This window comes from Scylla paramamosain, chromosome 5 (assembly GCF_035594125.1).
Source record: "Scylla paramamosain isolate STU-SP2022 chromosome 5, ASM3559412v1, whole genome shotgun sequence".
Taxonomy (NCBI): domain Eukaryota; kingdom Metazoa; phylum Arthropoda; class Malacostraca; order Decapoda; family Portunidae; genus Scylla; species Scylla paramamosain.
In genome coordinates, this window is record NC_087155.1 from 21769342 (window position 1) to 21790055 (window position 20714).

The 20714-nt window shown below is 37.1% G+C and overlaps 1 protein-coding gene across 11 annotated transcripts; it reads left to right on the plus strand.

Annotated features, from left to right (window-relative positions):
• Positions 1–15: 15 nt before the first annotated feature.
• Positions 16–16300, plus strand: LOC135100658 (ATPase family gene 2 protein homolog A-like). Of its 11 annotated transcripts, XM_064003763.1 has the most exons (12): positions 16–153; positions 1371–1425; positions 1884–1939; positions 10836–10973; positions 11360–11548; positions 12589–12768; positions 13241–14062; positions 14512–14704; positions 14955–15073; positions 15256–15553; positions 15903–15995; positions 16250–16300. In XM_064003763.1, the coding sequence occupies exons 4-10, from the start codon at positions 10847–10849 to the stop codon at positions 15378–15380; spliced, it is 1755 nt and encodes a 584-aa protein (XP_063859833.1). In that variant the 5' UTR covers positions 16–153; positions 1371–1425; positions 1884–1939; positions 10836–10846; the 3' UTR covers positions 15381–15553; positions 15903–15995; positions 16250–16300. The 11 variants fall into 11 exon arrangements, with proteins under 11 accessions (XP_063859833.1, XP_063859834.1, XP_063859831.1 ...); XM_064003764.1 differs by lacking the exons at positions 16–153; positions 1371–1425; positions 1884–1939 and adding an exon at positions 7856–7875; XM_064003761.1 differs by lacking the exons at positions 16–153; positions 1371–1425; positions 1884–1939 and adding an exon at positions 7921–8143.
• The last annotated feature ends 4414 nt before the right edge of the window (positions 16301–20714 follow it).

The following is a 20714-nucleotide window of genomic DNA, read 5'->3' on the forward strand; positions in this document are numbered from 1 at the left end:
TAGGAGGGGCGAGAGTGAGAGACTTGCTTCCGTTGACACTTTTTTCAGTGGCGGTGGTGGTGTGCCAAATCGCTCCTGGGTCAAAATTTCTCCACAGTGACGCTCGCCACTAGGTATGCACACCATATCGAGGAGAGAGCAAAAACATCACAGGTATTTTAATATATTTCAAGTATCATCAACTATTTTTGTTTTATAGTTTTATTGACAAAGTACTATTGCTTCACTGCATGTGAATATGTTAGGATAAGAACAAGAACAAGAGAGGTGACCGATAACAGAGCACTAAAATTTATTCCCTGTGCACAGTGTTTTATATTTATGTATTTTACGTATTATCAATATCGGTACGGAGTTTTATTGGCAAATTACTTATCCTCTAATTGACCTAAAATACAGTAAAACAAAACAACCTAATAAACAGTAGCCTCATTTTAAAGCTCTTGATTTAAGTTTTTTTTTTTTTTTCTGCTCTTCGTTTTATATTTAAACTTTCTTCCTCTTCGCATAAACCTAAAATACTTAAAATGACGAGGAAACAACTTTAAAGCACAAAAACATTTAAAAATGCCTTAAAACAATAAAAAAAAATAAAAATAAACGGATTCTCACCAAGCATCTTGAATCCTACGTCTAAATATTCCGTGAAGGATGGTCTGAGGAGGAAAGCGTTCAATATTAAAAGATTTTCTGCATTTCCTTCTCTTCCAGGTCTTCCTTCTTTACTGTCCCTCCTTAAGTCATCCCCAAGGATCTTTCACCTCCCTGCGTGTGGTATCCATCCCATAATATTTGGGAAAATGTTAGATTTTGTAGGATCTGCCGTTTGTCTCTAGCGCTCTCTGCTTTTTAGGGATTCAAAAGTGCGGAAAATTTGAATGTTTATAAATGCATTGATTTGTGTGTGTGTGTGTGTGTGTGTTACTGCTCTCTCTCTCTCTCTCTCTCTCTCTCTCTCTCTCAGTAGTTGCAGAGATTTTCAAGGATGTTTTTACGGTTCTAGTGACAGATTAACAACATTTCTACATTAGTAACAGGAGAAATACACTTTTAAAAGGTTCTAGTCGAAGTGACAGGTTTTCAAAGGTGTTCTTGCGGTTCTAGTTACACATTAACAACATTTCTACATTAGTAACAGGAGAAACATCCTTGAAAACTTTGCTAATCATCTCTATGGCTTTGAGAAACAGTCGTGAGGAGAGAGAGAGAGAGAGAGAGAGAGAGAGAGAGAGAGAGGGTAGGATGAGGAGCAGTGACAGGTGGGAGGGTGGGCAGCTGGCTAGCTGGTTGGCTGGCTGCAGTGTTTTGGTCAGCACTGGTCAGTCTTGCCCCACATGCTCTATTAACCAGTGTTTCCGTATTCCCGGCAGCTTCTCCCTGCACCGACCATCGCTAAGCAGCACCAGAGAAGCATGAATACGTAAGGTGAGTCCAACGGTGCCAGCCTCCCCTCAGCCGGACTTACTGTCTTCACTACAGCATCCTCCTCCTCCCAGTAGAGTCTTGTACTCGTTTATTTATTAATATTTTAGTTGAGCCTATCCTACGCTGGTTCGTGTTTGCTGCGGTGACATGGTGCAGTAGTGAGTTAAGTTTTCATTCATAATACTGTAAGCTGGTATGGAGTGGAGAAAGGGGAGTGAGGAAGTGAGGATATTTATATTTGAATTATTATTTGATAACATGTCAACTTGTGTGCGTGTGTGTGTGTGTGTGTGAGAGAGAGAGAGAGAGAGAGAGAGAGAGAGTGGGTAGGTTGAGGAGCAGTGACAGGTGGCGCGGAGGAGGGAGGGTGGCTAGCTGGTTGGTTGGTTGCAATGTTTTGGTCAGCTCTGGTCAGTCTTGCCCCACACGCTCTATTAACCAGTGTTTCCGTATTCCAGACAGCTCCCTGCACCGAGCATCGCTAAGCAGCACCAGAGAATCACGAATGCGTAAGGTGAGTCCAATGGTGCCAGCCTCCCCTCAGCCGGACTTTCTGTCTTCACTACATCCTCCTCCTCCCAGTAGTCTTGTACTCGTTTATTTAGGTTTTATTATTTATTTATTTATTTTTTTTTTTTTTTTTTGCGGTTGTTGATTTATTTTTAGATTTTGTTTACAAATGAGTCTGGAAACATTTGGAAATTTAGGGAAATATTGAAAGTTCAGTATGTGAACAAGCTGTCAGCTGAGGTAGAGGCAGAGCGTCAGCCATTATGTGCTTCGTTTCTCACTTATTGTAAGCCAAACATGTCAGAAGATGGAGCCATATGTCTAGAATTCATATCCGCTGGTCACATATATCTGTCATTGTCTAGTTTTGGCGTCATGAAGGAATAATTGTGGTAACATGGCTGCCGGCTCCCCAACTGAGGTCGCTGCCGAGGGACGCCATGATGGATTGCTGCCTGTGCCAGCTTGTGGGTTCCAATATTTTTTTTTTTTTCTGAATGATTTTATTTGGCTTGTATAGTAAGTTTTTATGGATTCTAAAAATATTTTGATGCTTCTGAAGTGTTTTTCTTGCTACAGTTGAGTAAATGTGCTGAATTTGCTGTTTTTTTTTTTTTTTTTTTTTTTTTGGCGTAAATAAAGGGTGGTTTCTACAATTATTTTTATTTAACCCGATTTTTGGCTTTTTTTATTTGAGGCTTTAATGAAGATTTTATTGCTTAAAAAATCGGTAATGATAATTAAAGTGTTTTGTATTCCTGTTGAGTTAAGTATGTAGACTGAATAGTCTTACGGTCCCGTTAAAAGTGGTAATTTTGTCCTTTTTTTTTCTCATGTCTATTTCAGCTTGTAACTAACGTTGCAATGCTTGAAAAAATAGTTCAGATTTATTTTTAAGTGTTATTTTATCGGCGTAAAGTGGAATGGGTGGACTTTTCAGTGTGTTTTAATGATGTCAAATGTTCCAACACTTTCCATATTTCATATAATATTTTTTTACAACTACTCAGGCTGGAGATGTTTTCATATTGTGAATATTAATTAAAGTGATTGTCAAGTCAGAATACATAATGCATTTGAGCCTAGCTTCATGTTTTGTAGGGGTCCATTTCAAAATAATGTACATTACGTATGTAAGCCAGGGAGCTGGCGGCACCTCGCCTGTGACGTCATCAAGGACCCAGGAATCGCTACAGTGTCTCCTCGTCAATATTTACCGTAATTTCCAGTTTTTTGCAGAAGTTTCCAGCTGTTTCCAAATCCAGCTGTGTAGGTAGTAGTAGTAGCTGTATAGGTCGTAGTAGTAGTAGTAGAAGGAGAAAAATAAGAGAAATGGAGGAGGAGGAGGAGGGAGAAGTAAGGAGAAATGGAGGAGGAGGAGGAGGAGGGAGAAGTAAGGAGAAATGGAGGAGGAGGCATAACAGATGAATACCAAGAAGACAATGTTTAGCTTAGTTTCCCTTCCTTTTGCTACTACTACTACTACTACTACTACTACTACTACTACTACTACTACTACTACTTCTACTACAACTGCAAGAAGGCTCACACACACACACACACACACACACAGTTTATTTTGTTTTTGTTTTGCTCTCTCTCTCTCTCTCTCTCTCTCTCTCTCTCTCTCTCTCTCTCTCTCTCTCTCTCTCTCTCTCTCTATGGTACAACGCTATGCCCACAACACTCATTCACTTTGAGGGCTTGAAAACCACAATGCCTTCAGATTTGTGGAGAAGTGTGTGTGTGTATGTGTGTGTGTGTGTGTGTGTTTTACTTTTGGCTAATGTGTTTAGTGTAATAGCTATTAAAGGCAGCTGATGGGGAGGTGGTTAATTCTGGTGAGGAGATTAGTAAAATCCTGAATGAGTATTTTTTAACTGTCTTCACCCAGGAAAACATGCATGATGTGCCAGATAGTGAACAGATGTTTAGAGCAGATGAAAATGAGAAGCAGACAGATGTTTCCATAACTAGGGAGATAGTGGAACAGGAGATTGATAGGCTAAAAAAAGGTTCAAGCCACCAGGACCAGATGAAATATATCCCAGAGTAATTAAGGAATGCAAAGAGGTTATAAGTGAGCCGTTAGTTTCTGTCCTTAGGAAATCACTTGAGTCAGGTGAGGTACCAGTAAATGTGGAAGCAAGCTAATGTAGTACCCATCTTTAAGAAAGGAGATAAAACTTTAGCGTCTAATTATAGACCTGTCAGCTTAACTTCTGTTATGGGTAAAATATTGGAGTCAATAATAGAGAGGAACATTAGGGAACATTTAGACAGACATAACTTGATAAATCAGTCACAGCATGGCTTCACGAAGGGGAAATCTTGCCTGACAAACTTGTTAGTTTTTACAGTAAAGTGTACGGGGCAGTAGATAATGGTGATAGTTATGACATCTTATATCTGGACTTTAGTAAAGCATTTGACAAGGTACCCCATCAAAGGCTCCTGAGAAAGGTTAGGGCACACGGGATAGATGGGAAGGTGTTAGGCTGGATAAGGTTATGGCTTAGCGACAGGCAGCAAAGAATCATAATAAACGGCTCTAAATCCGAGTGGGGCCATGTAATTAGTGGGGTGCCACAAGGATCAGTATTAGGGCCATTGTTGTTTTTAATACATATCAATGACTTGAATAGTGGAATTAGTAGTGATGTTAGTAAATATGCAGATGACACAAAGATAGGTAGATTAATTAGGTCAGAATCGGATGCCATCGCCTTGCAAGCAGATTTAGATAGGATGAATGAATGGACGGACAGATGACAAAATGCAGTTTAATATCAACAAATGCAAAGTACTTAGCGTAGGTAGAGGAAACCCACATAGTAGGTACACATTAAACAACGAAATTCTGGTAGGTACATGGTACGAGAAAGATTTAGGCGTTATAGTTAGCTCTGAACTCCGTCTAGGAAAACAATGCATAGAGGCCTGAAACAGGACAAATAGAGTATTAGGATTAATTTTTAGGAGTGTTAAAAGTAGAAGGCCAGAGGTAATATTAAAGTTATACTTGGGGCTGGTCAGACCTGATCTAGACTACGCTGTGCAGTTCTGGTCCCCACATTTCAGAAAAGATATAGGTCTATTAGAATCAGTACAGAGGAGAATGACTAAAAGGATACAGGGGATGAGGAGTATTCCTACGAGGCGAGATTGAAGCTGTTAAATTTACATTCTTTAGAGAGACGTAGGTTAAGACGGGACCTGATAGAAGTCTTCAAGTAGTATAAGTGGTATAAGGGGGATGTAAGCAAAATTCTTAGGATTAGTAACCAGGGTAGAACAAGAAATAATGGGTTCAAGCTTGAAAAATTTAGGTTTTAGGAAAGAGATAGAAAGAAATTGGTCCTCAAATAAAGTGGTAAATAAGTGGAACGGACTCAGTAATCATGTTGTTAGTGCTAAGACATTATGGAGCTTTAAGAGAAAATTAGACGGGTTTATGGATGGGGGGATGATAGGTGGAAATAGGTATATTTCATACAGGGATTGCCACGTGTAAGCCTGGTAGCTCCTTGCAACTTTCCTTATTTCTTATGTTCTTATGTTCTCAAAACTACGTGTGTGTGTGTGTGTGTGTAGCTCCCCAATCCATGACAATTATACTTCTGACCAATGGCGAGGCAGGGAACCACTGCAGCTAGGTACAAGGTACAAGGTGCACGGGGCTTAGTTTACACACAGCAGCTGTTGTGACCGGTGTGTGAATACCATTACTGGGATTATTTGAATGCAGAATTAAAATAGCAACACGATTCAGCGGTATGGTTTGTGTTCGTACGGTTTTTCTCGGTAGTCTGCGTAGCAGACTACCTGCTACCTGCTACCTGCGTAGCAGGCCTTGTAAGATATGTGTAAGGTAAGGTAATGTGACGTTTAATACTGTTCACGGAATTTATGTGTTTGAGTGTTTTGGAAGTGAATGTGTTTTTGTGGTGGTGTGGGAGGGAATGGTGCATTTTGGGTTTATTAGTGTCCTTAGGGACGTTGGCTTCGATTACGTTACGTTAGGCTAATATCATTATCCCTGTGTGGACATATCCAAGCAAGTCAGCATACACACATATCACGTTGAATACATGCAGGGAAGAAGAAGAAAGAAAGAGAGAGAGAGAGTTGGATGATCTGGGCAGGGAAGAGGACAGGGTGGAGCAGATAGGATGGGAGAAGATAAGAGGGGTAAGGTTATATATTTTGGAATAGCGGGACACACACACACACACACACACACACACACACACACACACACACACACACACACACACACACACACACCAAAAATAATCAAGAGAATACATATATAACCTCTAAAATAACGTTAAATAATATGTGAAAAGGAGTAGCGATTATCTTTTTTTTTTTTTTTCACTTTACGTCCCCCCAGCTGCCATGATGGTTTGTCAGAGTCTAGCCCCATTCCAACATTATTTTTATTTTCTTAACTTTTTATTTCTGCTTCTTATTTACATTTTTAATAGTTTCTAAAAATATTTAGTGGTTTAAAATATATTCCATATGAGTGTTAAGGGAAATATATTGATTATGAGGTTGTTTATGCGTAGATAAAGGTGCTTTTTTTGGGTGCTATATTTTTAACATCATTATACTTTTTTTTTCAGTATGTAGCTAAGGTTTCATTGCTTTTAAAAGATCGTTCATGATATTTAAAATGTTCTTTTTTTTCTGTTCAATTAAAATAAAAAAAAAGTTATTCCTGCTCAATTATTTGGACTTTTAGAATGATTTATAGGCATGTTAAAAGTTGAAATATTATTTTTTTTATTTCCTTATTTCAGTTGCTAATTTTTTTTTTTATTGTGAAAATAATTCTGATTTTTTTAAGTGTTTTTATTCCTGTTAAGTCACAATGGATGGACTTTTCAATTATTTTAAGGGGGGTCAAGGTTCCAATAATTTTTCAGATAGTTTGTTTGAAATTTCCTTATTACTCTGGCTTGAAATGTTTTGATATTCCTGGTATTAATTAAATTATGTGGTGAGTTAGAATATGTAAAGCATTTGGATGTAGCTGTCTTTTTTCGAGGGGTTATTTCCAAAATCAAATACGTACGTACGTAAGTTAACCGTCCACATGACGTCACCAGAGTGGCACTTTCCTTCATTTCAGTTTCTCTTCGTCAATGTTTAGCGTAATTTCTTTTGTTTTCCAGGCGTTTCCAGACTTAGCTATGCAGAGAGGGGTAGGAGAAGGAACAAAGGGGAAATGCAGAGAGGGGTAGAAGGAACAAAGGGGAAATGGAGGAGGAAGAGGAAGAAGAAAGGATAAATTAGGGAGGAGGAGGAAAAAGAAAGAAGGATCGAAGGAGGTTAGTTTGGGGATGTTTTTTTTTTTTTTTTGTAGAATACATGCTTTTGTATGTGTTTTTTGGATAGCAAAACGTGTGTTTGGGGTGTTTTGAAAGATAATCTGCATGTTAAGGGGCGTTTTGAAGGGAATCTGTGTGTTATGGGTTGTTTTGAAGGGATTCTGTGTGTTATGGGGTGTTCTGAAGGGAATCTGTGTGCTATGGGGTGTTTTGAAGGGAATCTGCGTGTTATGGGATGTTTTGATTTTTTTTTTTTTTTTTTTACTGTTTTGGAAGGAAATGGTGTGTTTCTGGGACATTTTGGGAGAGATGCGGATGTTTTTGTGGTTGTTTAGAAGGGATAGGGATGTTTTTTTCAGTGTTTACGGCTGGTTGTGATGAGTTTATATATATATATATATATATATATATATATATATATATATATATATATATATATATATATATATATATATATATATATATATATATATATATATATATATATATATATATATATATTTCTGTGTGGTGTTCCTCCCAGGCAGGCCGCGCCAGTTAATTGCAGTAGTGAAGATATGTGAGAGGAACTGGCTGTGGAGAGCTTAGCTGCTGAGAGCTGGTGAGGGTCGTGTTTACGTGGTAAAGTTGATGACATGGCGCATAGGGTAGATCAGACACAGAGGGATCTCCGTAGAGGAATGAGTCACCCGGGAACTACTGCTGACCTAAGGGTAAGATGGGCAGACCTGAGGCGCCGAGGGCCAGCAGGAACGAAGGGACAGATTCCTTTGTACCGCCACTGAGTTAGGGTGTGACCACTCCAGGAAAGATCGGACCACTACAATACAAACTTGCTTGGTGACCGGCCTCCGTAAGACCCCAAACACGTGAGTTCCACATGTATTACGAGGGGTCGACTGCCCTAATTAGCATAATCCATGATTAGTGATGCATTATGTTGATACAGTATGTAATGATTAGTAGTGTTACGCACGTCTTATGTTTATTATGTATGTCTTCAATAAATAAACTATTCGCGTCACCGTGTGGGTCTAAAATCCTTTAGCTGCCTCTGAGAAGCTACAGTAATAATAATAATATTGTTACGAACGCATATATGCAGCAGCCTTCTTGGCAAGCACATGAGCATGCTGTATGTATGAGGTAGCCCCATATGAGTACACGTGTGAGTACATGTATGAATACATACGAGTTGTGTTGCTCGTTGTTTACAGAGGCTGGCGCCGTTATCTATAGCGCTAACAGAACTGACATAAGCCTCTCTAAGGCCTTGGGGTCATGACGGTGTCCGTGTGTGTATGTGTGTGTACGAGGGCCAGCTAACCATGGAATAATTGCTACACGGTACCGTCTAATTGAGTGAGTGTGTGTGCATAAATAGTGTAAGTAGCAATTACCTTTAGCAGTATTAATAATCAGCATGCCTCGTAGTTATATCTTGCAAGCTGGAATAGGTGTAGTTACGTGTCGGCTGGAAGAGGTAATGACATAGGAGGCAGAGAGAGAGAAAGAGTACCGAAACTGCGACGCGACATGTGAAGGAGACAAGGGAAAGCGAGTTGAGTCATTGTCAGTAGAATTAGCGAGTGAAACTGACGGACTGTGACGGTGTGAGTGCCTGGTCGCCACCCGTGCCTGTATGTGTCGTGACTGATTTGCAAGGTGACTTGCATACTGTTGTGTAATATATGGATATTCCCCGACAAACGCCCCGAATCCCGCAAACGTGTGAGACGCCCCTTACCTGCTAGGGGGAGTTCGTTTCATTATATTCCTTAAGCAAGACTCATCTTACCCTGTGCACGGTCCGAAAACAGATGATCGTGAAGTGTAAACAATGCTGCTGCGCACACGTGTTGACTGAGAATTGTAGTTGGGAGATAAGTACGTGGCATTTGTGTGAGCCTCATACAATCATATATTTCATTTTTATATCAACTAAAGGTTGAAATAAAAACACGCTAATGTGTGCAAGAAGTACTACATAAGTTAGGGCTGTGATTATGGGAATGAGTTGAAACCATCAAAGTAGCAATCGCACACTCAAGCTGTCTGATCCTATACTATAGTTATCTTGCACAAAACACACAGTTACACTCACCTGTAGTTGCGGAACATGAAATATACTGTCACTTCATGTGTGTAGAAGTTCACAAGAAAGATCTCTTGATGTTGAAGCTTACAGAATATGGTAAACTAGATAATCCAGCTTTACTTTTACAGCAAAGTTCTCGTTTTATATCGATTACCGTGAAGCAGTGGTGGGAACAGTAAAATCATGAAAAAGGAGAAATGTTATGGTCAGGTTATGATTAATTGAAATTACCTGGAGTTTAACCTGTACAGCCTTGGTTAACACCACATTTTTCCACTGAGGGTCCGCTGACATCTACATCTGACATTAACTTTTTTATTTATGCGGCTTGTATGATAGTTAAAGGTTTTCAGATTGGACACATAGCTCTCTCTCTCTCTCTCTCTCTCTCTCTCTCTCTCTCTCTCTCTCTCTCTCTCTCTCTCTCTCTCTCTCTCTCTCTCTCTCTCTCTCTCTCTCTCTCTCTCTCTCTCTCTCTGTTTCAGAGAGAAAGATTGAGAGCATCATTTGACTCACACCACACCCAGCCACAACCATACTGAACCCAGCTCACAAGGAAGCAGAAAGACAAAATTTATATACTTGCATATTCTTCACTTTCCCATGACCAAACCATTCACTCTGTGAACTTCAGGTCTACTGCATATTCAAGAGGAAGGATAGATAAGTCAATTGCTGTAAATTTTTACCTGATGGATGCATGTAGAGTTATACAGTTATGAGGTAGAAATTAATAATTTGGGGCAAAAATTAAAAATAGCAACTCACCCACTTGACCTGCATGTTGCAGTGATGGGATCCTTGTCAAGTTGTTAGTAGTTAGAATGTTAATGCCATGTCTGACTGCTGCTGCTCCACTCTGAATATGCTTCTGGACTTTCATCATGAATTCATTGAGTCTGAGTCCTCTGGGGATGAGTATGAACCAACTCAGGATGAACTGAGGTTGAAATCTGCATCATGGCCATGGTGACAAGAGCAACCATACGTGATAATACCAATGGATTGGTGGAATAACCATCATCATACCGTGCTATGTTTGGTATAAGTTTATACACATAAATAGTATATATTTAGTTATTCTCATAAGTCTTACATGGTTATGCATGTATGTAGACAAAGAGACAATTATACTGCTTTCAAACAACACAAATGCAAGAATAATACAGCATCAGAGTGATGAGCAAGATGAGGGAGGTTGGCTGCTGTGCTGAAGGACTCACTATAGCATACTCCATAACCATCTCCCATAGAGGCAAAAATAAGCTGAGATGAGTGTTACTGTATCCCTTTTAGTTTTGAATATTTTCAGATTGATTTCTGCAATAAAAAAAAAAAAATGATTGTGGGGTTGGGATTGAGGTGATAAAAAGTTCTGAATAGTGCAAAGCTGTACAAGTGAAGCAGAGAAACATATTTATTTAAAGAATTTTTTGAAACATTGAATGTCCTCTTGTTTTCAGATACTAAAATAATGGCTGCTGATGAGTATATTCCTTGTTTGAAATGTGATGCTTGGGTACCACATTATGCCAAGGAGATACACATGGCAGAGTGTCATGAGCTCTCACTCAAACAGTTTACTCATCCATATATCACAGGTAAGTGATAAAAGTTCAACATTTTATGCAAATATTTGCTTTGTAATTTGTAGAAACTACAAGTTTTAAGCCCAATTGCTGGTATGTAAGGAACAGTTCTTTTGTGAAATTGCAATTAACAATTTTTACTTGTGTTTTTACCATGATGATGCAAACAAAAGCATTCAATTCTTTTGTTTACTTCATCATACTAGAATGGTGAAGAGGAGCTGAAATGACCTTAAACATCAAGACAGCTTGTGCTTCATTAGTTTTTTGAGACTGATAAGTCCATATTACTCAGAGGACATAGGAAGACTTTCAAGATCTTTTTACCAAGTCTGTATCTGTGTTCGAGAGTGAGAAGGTTGTCATATCAACTCGATAAGTTTTTTTTTTTTTTTCAGGTTCTTCATTATTTGGTCAAGTTACATTTATGGTAGGAACTGAACAGTCCATGGTAGGAGCAAAAGAAAAAGATCCTGAGACTGTGAAATCTGTACTAAAGAACAAGAAAAATTTAAATAGCAAGCTTAATGAAAATAATCAAAACAAGAATGAAAAAATTGGAAATGAAAGTCAGGTTCCAGAACCAGGTTAGTAGTTGCTGCTGCTCTAATGATCATACTAAGCACTTTATGAACTTTTAGCTGTGGCATACTAAGAGGGAGGTGGGGGGGCATGTGGCCATGGGCTACCATATGCATTTTTTTTTTTTCACCTGTAGCATCTGTAGGCTTCAGGGGGGCTGCTGCAATGCCCCTGCCTTTTAGTGACCCAGGTAAATTTATATATAGTGGTATCCATATTAGGGCCCATCTTACCACACAAGCTCATAAATATAATTATTAGATGAAAATATTATATATATATATATATATATATATATATATATATATATATATATATATATATATATATATATATATATATATATATATATATATATATATATATATATATATATATATACACACATATATACACAGGGTGTCCCATAAGTTTCCATACATTTGGTATCACGAATGCCATTACAAGCATAAATCTAGATGTGTTTGAACGTGTTCTTCAGCAGTGGAGGACACACATTGAAATGTGTTTTCAACACAAAGGCAGTCATGTAGAGGATATTATATAAATAAAACTTTTTTTTATATAATTCTATAATTTCTTATAATTTTTCCCCTGTATGGAAACTTATGGGACACCCTGTATATATATATGTATATATATATATATATATATATATATATATATATATATATATATATATATATATATATATATATATATATATATATATATATATATATATATATATATATATATATATATATATATATATATATATATATATATATATATATATATATTTAATGGCCCCTGGCCCCCTTTTCAGATTTCTGTGTATGCCACAGACTTTAGTGTAGAGTGATTATCATAATCATCATCCTTTATGATTCCACTGTATTTTAAACATCTTTCCAACCTCCTCTGTCAGTTGATGTCTTGTCCAGATCATCACAGGAGAAAATGTAGTTATTCCTCAGTTTGTATGTACACAAGAGGAATGGTATGTAATATGAGAATGTGGAAAATTTGTACTTGCATCTTCTCACTATATTATGCTTTTCAGAATGGCTTAAAAAGATCCTTGCAAGTCTGCACTATCGGGCAGTTTTGATGAACGAGAGAGATCTAATTCGTTGCGACATTACAGCCTACACGCCAGTCGAGGTGAAAACTGGTAGTATATCCTGTGGATTTCTTGCCATTCCTGAGAGAGTGCGTATTGGACACTTGTTGGTTCATCAAGGTGAGAGGCACTCTAGTATGTTGATGTGTTTGTAATAAGGAAAGAAAATGCCTATAATTTGAGTCCAAAATCTTAGGTGCAAAGTTGTAAGAGCTAACTTTTTATATGCTTTTGTTTTGATTTTATCTTTTAAGGAAGTGTGTATCATAGGGAAATGAACCATATGTTGTAAGGCTTATTTACTTAAAGTTCATATTATTTTGTGGTGTGATGGAAATTATGATAAAAAAAAATCAGTTTTATTATGCAAAATAATCTTTACCTTTCTGTCATGTGATTTTACAATTTCTTTCCATTTGAAACACCAACATACAGTCAATGGAAAGCTGGTTCAATTTCCTTCAAATACTTACATACTTACATAGATGTGTCATATAACATGTATAGTGATACAGAATAATGACCATGCTGTTTATTATTGTAAATGATAAAAGTGATATTTGAAGTTTACTTAATTATTAATTGTTTTCAGGTTCATCGCAGTATTTACCAGAACTAAAAAATTGTTCATTAATATGTGTTAAGAAGATTGACTGTGTCAGATATGTTGATGAATTAAAAGTACTACATAGCAAAACATTTACTGATGAAGAAAACTTGTACTATGAGAAGCAAGTGAAGGCCTTTCTGTATAGCAGTTTTCCACTTGGTGCTCCATACACAGTCAAGGTTGGCTGCAAGATATACCTACCCTCATTGCTGGGTAATGATACCGTGTTCACAGTTCAAAGTCATAAACTCTGTGAGTCATTTTATGAAGAAGGAGCAACAAGTTGTGAGTACATAGCAGAAGAGCACAACTCAACCTATGAAAAAAGTGACACTTTCCCATCCCAACTGATCACAATTGATGAGTGTGAAGGTTCTGTCTCATCAGTGACTGAAAAGGTTTCAAAACTTCATATATCATCCCCTGCACCACCAAGTAATATTCAGTTAGAAGAAACTCCTAATGTTACAAATTTTGAAAATAATATATTTACATCAACACCAATTAAACTTAGTTGTGAAGGGAGCCAACATAATCATAATGTGACCTTCATGTCCAAGATAACTAGCAAAGACATTTCATCCATTAGTGGACTTGTGTCAGAAACTGTGTCTTACTTTGAGAAAGTCACACCTTGGGTTAGGACAGGAATGAATACTAAGATTATATTACAACCAACGAGTGTCAGAAAAGTTGACGTGCATTTGCATAAAGCAGGTAGTCACGAAGGATACTGCAAGGACAAGGTGTATTACAACTTGAAGAAGATCATGGAAACTGCTCTCAGAGGATCTGGTATAACAGGTATGCATTAGTGTGCCTCCCCCCCCCTCTCTCTCTCTCTCTCTCTCTCTCTCTCTCTCTCTCTCTCTCTCTCTCTCTCTCTCTCTCTCTCTCTCTCTCTCTCTCTCTCTCTCTCTCTCTCTCTCTCTCTCTCTCTCTCTCTCTCTCTCTCTCTCTCTCTCTCTCTCTCTCTCTCTCTCTCTCTCTCTGATATTTGATTTGAGCATGTAGAAGCCCAGCTGCTAGGATAGATTTTTATTTCGGTCTCAAGGTGTGTGTGTGTGTGTGTGTGTGTGTGTGTGTGTGTGTGTGTGTGTGTGTGTGTTTGAGCATCTTGCCCTGGTTAACCTTCTTTGCATGGACAATAGTTATTGATAATTGATAGATGTATAATAATTTGATTGCTAGTTCATAGACAGATTACAGAGGGATGCTGATTTTTGAGTGATTAATGAATTGCTTGTTTGCAGACTCTCCACTCCTGGGCCGGTGGAGTGGAGTGTTGTTGTATGGACCTCCAGGAACGGGGAAGACTTTGATGGTACATGAGATGGTGGCAGAGTTGTCAGTTCCTGTATTCACATTAACACTGGCCACTGTGTCAAAATCATCCAGAAGTACAAAGGAGTATGTGCAGTATATATTTGGAGCAGCATGTCAAAGGTGACAAAAACACGAATACATTGTGCAATGTATAGATTATCCTTGATTTAAGCAAATATGGCTTATAAAGTGTAGGTTTCATAATTTTTTATCATCTTTTAATGGCAAAAATATCAGTTGAAATTATATATTTATCATTAATATTATCATTAATTTATGTGTTTTTGTAATGTGCTATCCCGCTTGTTTTGGAAAGGCCAGTAGTATGAAAAATATGTGCTTTGTACTTTAATCATTGTCACTCCAACAGTGCCCCATCAGTGTTGTTTATAGATGAGCTGGAGAGTCTGTGTCCAGCAGCTGACCTCAAGATGCAAGCAGACAAAACATTTACTCCATACATCCTACAAGTGGATCCAAATGCTACAGGTGAGAATCCTATCACTGGTCACTGACTGTTTAGATCTATGTGAGTCTTAAAGAAAGAATGTAAATAAATCTGCACTATGAGTATAGATTTTGTGAAAAGAAAAACTCATACAACCTCCCAGTACTCATTTAGAAATTTATTGCAATATTAATTTTAGAAACCAGACAAATTGATGGCATAGTGTATCAACAGACTGCACAAAAACCAGTGTTCCTGTTGGCTGCCACCTGCCAGCCATCCCGGGTGTCCTCAAAGCTACGCAGCCCTGGCAGACTTGAGAGGGAACTAATGGTGCCCACTTCCTGATGCTCAACAGAGGCATAGAATATTTCATCAGTTGATATCAACTCATCACCATGATCTCATTGGAAAATGACATTGCTAACATAGCCAAGAAAGCTTATGGTTTCTCTGGAGCTGATTTGAGTGTCCTTGTAAGATGTGCTTGGCTTGCTTGTGCAAAGAGGATTCATGGAAAGGTAAAAATAATATACATCAGAGTTGTTTAATGGATCATTATTGTTCTGAAATTTACAAGCATCTCATATTCAGATTGTTTTGATCTCTAAATTCCATCCAAATTTTAATGTACTCGTAAATTCACCAGACAACTCAGATTCTCTCTCTCTCTCTCTCTCTCTCTCTCTCTCTCTCTCTCTCTCTCTCTCTCTCTCTCTCTCTCTCTCTCTCTCTCTCCTCTCTCTCTTCTCTCTCTCTCTCTCTCTCTCTCTCTCTCTCTCTCTCTCTCTCTCTCTCTCTCTCTCTCTCCTCTCTCTCTCTCTCTCTCTCTCTCTCTCTCTCTCTCTCTCTCTCTCTCTCTCTGTAAAGGAAGATCTCAAGTTATCAAAGGCTGATGTGTATGTTGGAATGCAGAACATAATTCCAACTATGCTGAGGCACACCTACTCTGCAGTTTCAATGGTAAGCATGTGTGTATTTACTGCATTGTCATCCTTTTGCCTCTAACATCAATCATAAGTAAATCTTAAATGATGATGACGGTACAAGTCAAAAGCACAGTTTTTTTTTTTATAATTTCCACACAACTATTGCAGTCTAAGCTAAAGTGGCAGAGAGAGAAAAAAAATTAGCTATGTAACTTTTCATATATTACACTCAGTAACTGACATATTAAAGTCTTAAACTGTAAGCTGTAATGTATCTTATTGTTACAGGTCAAATGGCATGACATTTGGGGATATCGAGGCATCAAAATGAAGTTACAGGTAAATCAAGTGGTTTTACTCGTATGCCTGGAAGTGGTGAATGAGTGCCTAAGATTCTGCCATGATAAATTCAAAATGGTTTCAGTAATACCACTTGTGGATCAGATGTTTTCCCCATAAAACATGCAGTTGGGGAATAAGTGCCTCCATATCACATGTGTGCTATGAATAAGAGTTTTCTGGAAAAAGGTTGTCAGTGTTAGGAGGACTGGAACTCTGCCCCTGACAATTCCTTTTATTTATTGTAAAGTTTACAAGATGTCAGATACTAATGGAGGTAGTTATGAGATCCTATCCCTGGACTTTAGTAAGGCATTCAACAAGGTACCCCATCAAAGGTCCTTGAGAAAGGTAAAGTGCACGGGATGGATGGAAGGTGTTATGCTGGATAAGGTCATGGTTAGCTGACAGGCAACAGAGTTATAATTAATGGCTCTAAATCTGTGTGGGGTCAGGTAATTAGTGTGGTGCCACAATGACCAGTTTTAGGACTTTTATTATTTTTATATATATTAATGACCTGGATAGTAGGATTATTAGCAGTATCAGTAAATTTGCAAATGACACATAGATAGGTAGATTAATTAGGTTGGATTTGGATGCCATTGTCTTCCAGGCAGATTTGGATAGGATGGATGAATTGACTGATAGATCGCAAATGCAGATTGGCATAAATAAATGTCATGTACTTAGTATAGATAAAAAGAAACTCTCACAGTAGGTACACAGTAAAAAAAGAAGCTCTAATAAGTTCAGAGAATGAAACATTTAAGAGTTCCAGTTAGCTCTGGTTTCTGTCTAAGAAAATGAATAGAGACCAGCAATAAAGCAAGTTGAGTATTAAGATTAATTTTCAGTAGCATTAAAAGTAAAGTCTTAAAGTAATATTAAAGATATATTTGGTGGTGGTCAAACCTCTAGATTATGCTGTGCAATTCTGATCCCCATATTACAGGAATGATATACTAGAATCAGTACAAAGGATAATGACTAAAAGGATACAGGGGATGAAGGGTATTCCTTATAATAGGAGACAAACTTTTAACTTTACATTCTTTAGAAAGGTGTAGGTTAAAAGGAAACCCAATAAAGGTCTTTATGTGCTATAGGGGATATAACGGATGACATAAAATTTTGAGAATCGATAATCAGGATAGAAATAATGTGTTCAAGCTTGAAAAAATTAAATCTAAGAAAATGATAGGAAGAAATTGGTTCTCAAATAGAATGGCAGATGTGTGGATTGGACTCAGTTATCAGATTGATAAGCTCTAAAAAAAAGCTTAGAAAAATTTATGGATGTTGATGTTTAATGATAGGTGAAGTAGGTAAAAAGGTTTCATACAGGGACTGCCATGTGTAGGCCTGATTGTTTCTTGCAGCTTCTCTTATTTTCTTGTGTTCTTATTCAATTAAACAAAAAAGAATAGAAAGAATGAGAAGGAAATTAAATGTTGAAGGCTGGGGCTGAAAGTTGTGTAAATGGATATCTTTGCATTAATTACTGTATATATGTGTGGCAACCTGTCAATAATTACTTTCTCTGGAATACCTAATAGTCAGTTCTGCTGCTGCTGCTACTAAGAATGATGATGATGATAATGACAGTGCTGGCAGCCTTTTGTAAGTGAAAATACTTAAAACTATTCTTTACAAATATCTTTTCAGAAAAACATTGGCCTGTATTCCTCCGATCCAGAGAAATATCCTCTGAAAGGATTGCTTCTGTATGGCCCTCCAGGGTGTTCCAAGACAATGTTTGTTCGAGCTCTAGTTCATGAAACGAGCTACAGTTTCTTTCCCCTCAAGGTTAGTTAATTGATTCATCTGCCTTTTATGGTGCTTAGGTTTTAATTGTTTCCAAGAGAAGAAGAATTACCATAATGTAACCTTTCCTTTGGTTCTGTCCATATAGCTCACTTATGGACATTCCTGACCATTTATTCCTTCACCCTCCATCCATCTCTGTTATTTTAACACTTAAAAATTCCTCTTTTGTAGTCAATCATTGTCATAGATCTATAACATCTATACAATATTTTTTGGAAATGTTTAGAAATATTTAAATAAGCACCATCATTTTTAATAATTTTGTGGGTTTCTCTTCTATCACATTATTTTCTTCTCCACATTCCTTTACTATGCCTCCATTGCATATGTTATCTCTTACCTAGGGGTACAGCTCCTTATCACATCTGCTATAAACTAATGACTGTTCTTAACTTCTTTTACAGTGTTCAAACCTGCTATCAAAATATATTGGAGAAACTGAGAAGTTACTGAGCCAAGTGTTCATTCGAGCCCAGCAGGCAGCCCCCTCAGTGGTGTTCATGGATGAGGTGGACAGTCTTTGTGGGGAGCGGGGAGGTGGTGGAAGCTTAGTGTCAGAACTTTTATCCCTCATGTCACAAACAGCTGTGCAAAGGAATATTATGGTTATTGGAGCAACAAACAGACCCCATGCAGTAGATGAGGCAAGGAGTACCATTACAAGCTAAGCAACTACATAATTTTGTAGGAGCTTGCAATATTGCTCATAATTCTTGCAGTGTAACATTTTTTAATATAACCAAGAACAACAAGAAATCATTGAGATATGTAGTACTACAAGGAAATTTTAATAATATGAGTGCTTATATAGCAAACTAAAGAATCTTTTCATCTATCTATCTATATGTGGCACCAAGAGAATGACCATGACAAGTCTTCTTTCTCCATTTATTTTATTCCCCAGTCATTTTGGCATAAGGGGTCATTTAGAATTGGGTTGGACATCATAATATTCTATTGTGTTTCATTTTGTGGCAAGTCCTGCTCATGCCAGAGGTTACTGTAGTCTTATATATGCTGTGTTCTAGGCCCTCTTGAGACCTGGCTTCCTCGAACAAGTCATCCATGTGGACTTACCAGATTTTGAGACCCGCTGTGAAATTTGGAGAGGTGTACTTGAGGGAGTTCCACAGGAAGGTACATTGGATATAGCCAAGCTGAGTGAAGTCACAACTGGCTATTCAGGAGCAGAGGTAAGCATAGTTTTAGTTCATATGTACATATTTCATATCATGGTTTTCTTTATGTGTTAATATTTTTATATTCATCATTTACCACAATAAGTAGGATTTAGGGTATGGGTCAGAGGACACATCCAACTAAACAAAATTATGTTTTGTCTTCGATTGAACATCCCAGAGCTGCTTTGTTTATTTATTTATTTTCGTTTTATTTTATTTTATTTATTTATTTACTTTATTTATTTATTTATATTTTATTTTTTTTTATTTTTTATTGTTATTTTATTTATTTATTTATTTTATTTTATTTTATTTTATTTTATTTATTTTTTATTTATTTTTTATTTTTTTTGACAAATTAGGAGTGGGGCTGATCGCTACCTTTCTCATCTTTAACAGATCACTGCTGTATATCAAGAGGCAGCATTTACAGCTCTTGACAGGTATATAAAGAAGTGTGACCAAAAACCAAAGGCAGCAGTATCTCCATGTCCCATATCAGTGAATGAAGATCTGCTGATGACAATTATTGCTGCCATTCCTCCCAGAACTCCTCTATCTCTGCTGGAGTCAATAGCAGCTTTTACCAGTCAAAGAAAGGATTATCTTAATAGGTAAAAAGGATCAAATGTAATTAAATTATGTTTGTATATATTTGTTTAATTCATACATTTTCTGAAATAAAATAATTAAATGTATGTTTGATATACCCATGTTCACTAATTTCATAGTTAATGTAGTAATATATTCAGAATTCTTGTATTGATATCAAGAACCAATTTTTTTCTGTTTCTTGCCATTGCTTTGCACAGTGACAGTATTCCAAACCTGCAGGTGAAAGCAAGTGGCAGAAAATTTATACAAGTGACATTACTAAAATTAAAGATGGCCATAGAGACAAGGTAGGAAAACAAACAGAAATTGGATTCATCCATTCTAAATAAAGTATGTGGTGGTCTAACATATCCCTACCTTCATGGGGCTGCAGTGTTAGTGTGCCAATTGAATGGTATGAATGGCAAAGATGCAGTGAACATTATTTATTTATTTATTCATTTATTTATTTATCTATATGTTTATTACTTTTCTTATTATTTCTCTTGACTGAGCTTCATTCTCTCCCCAAGAACAGTCCATGTGATTGTTGATGGCTGTTGAAAGCTATGGGAAACAAAAAAAGCTTGCTACAGAATTATAGAATAATATAAAAAGTAAATACTGAAAACATAGGTTTAACAGAACAAGGAAAAAAATTTAAGGTATGAAAAAGAATAGTGACTGAAGGTATCAAGTGAAAAAAAAAAGGCATTGTAATCGAGAGTAGTTAAGAATGGAGGTGAGAATGAATGCAGTTTTTAGCCTGAAAGGTTACAATGAGTAATGAAAAAATAGATAAGATGATG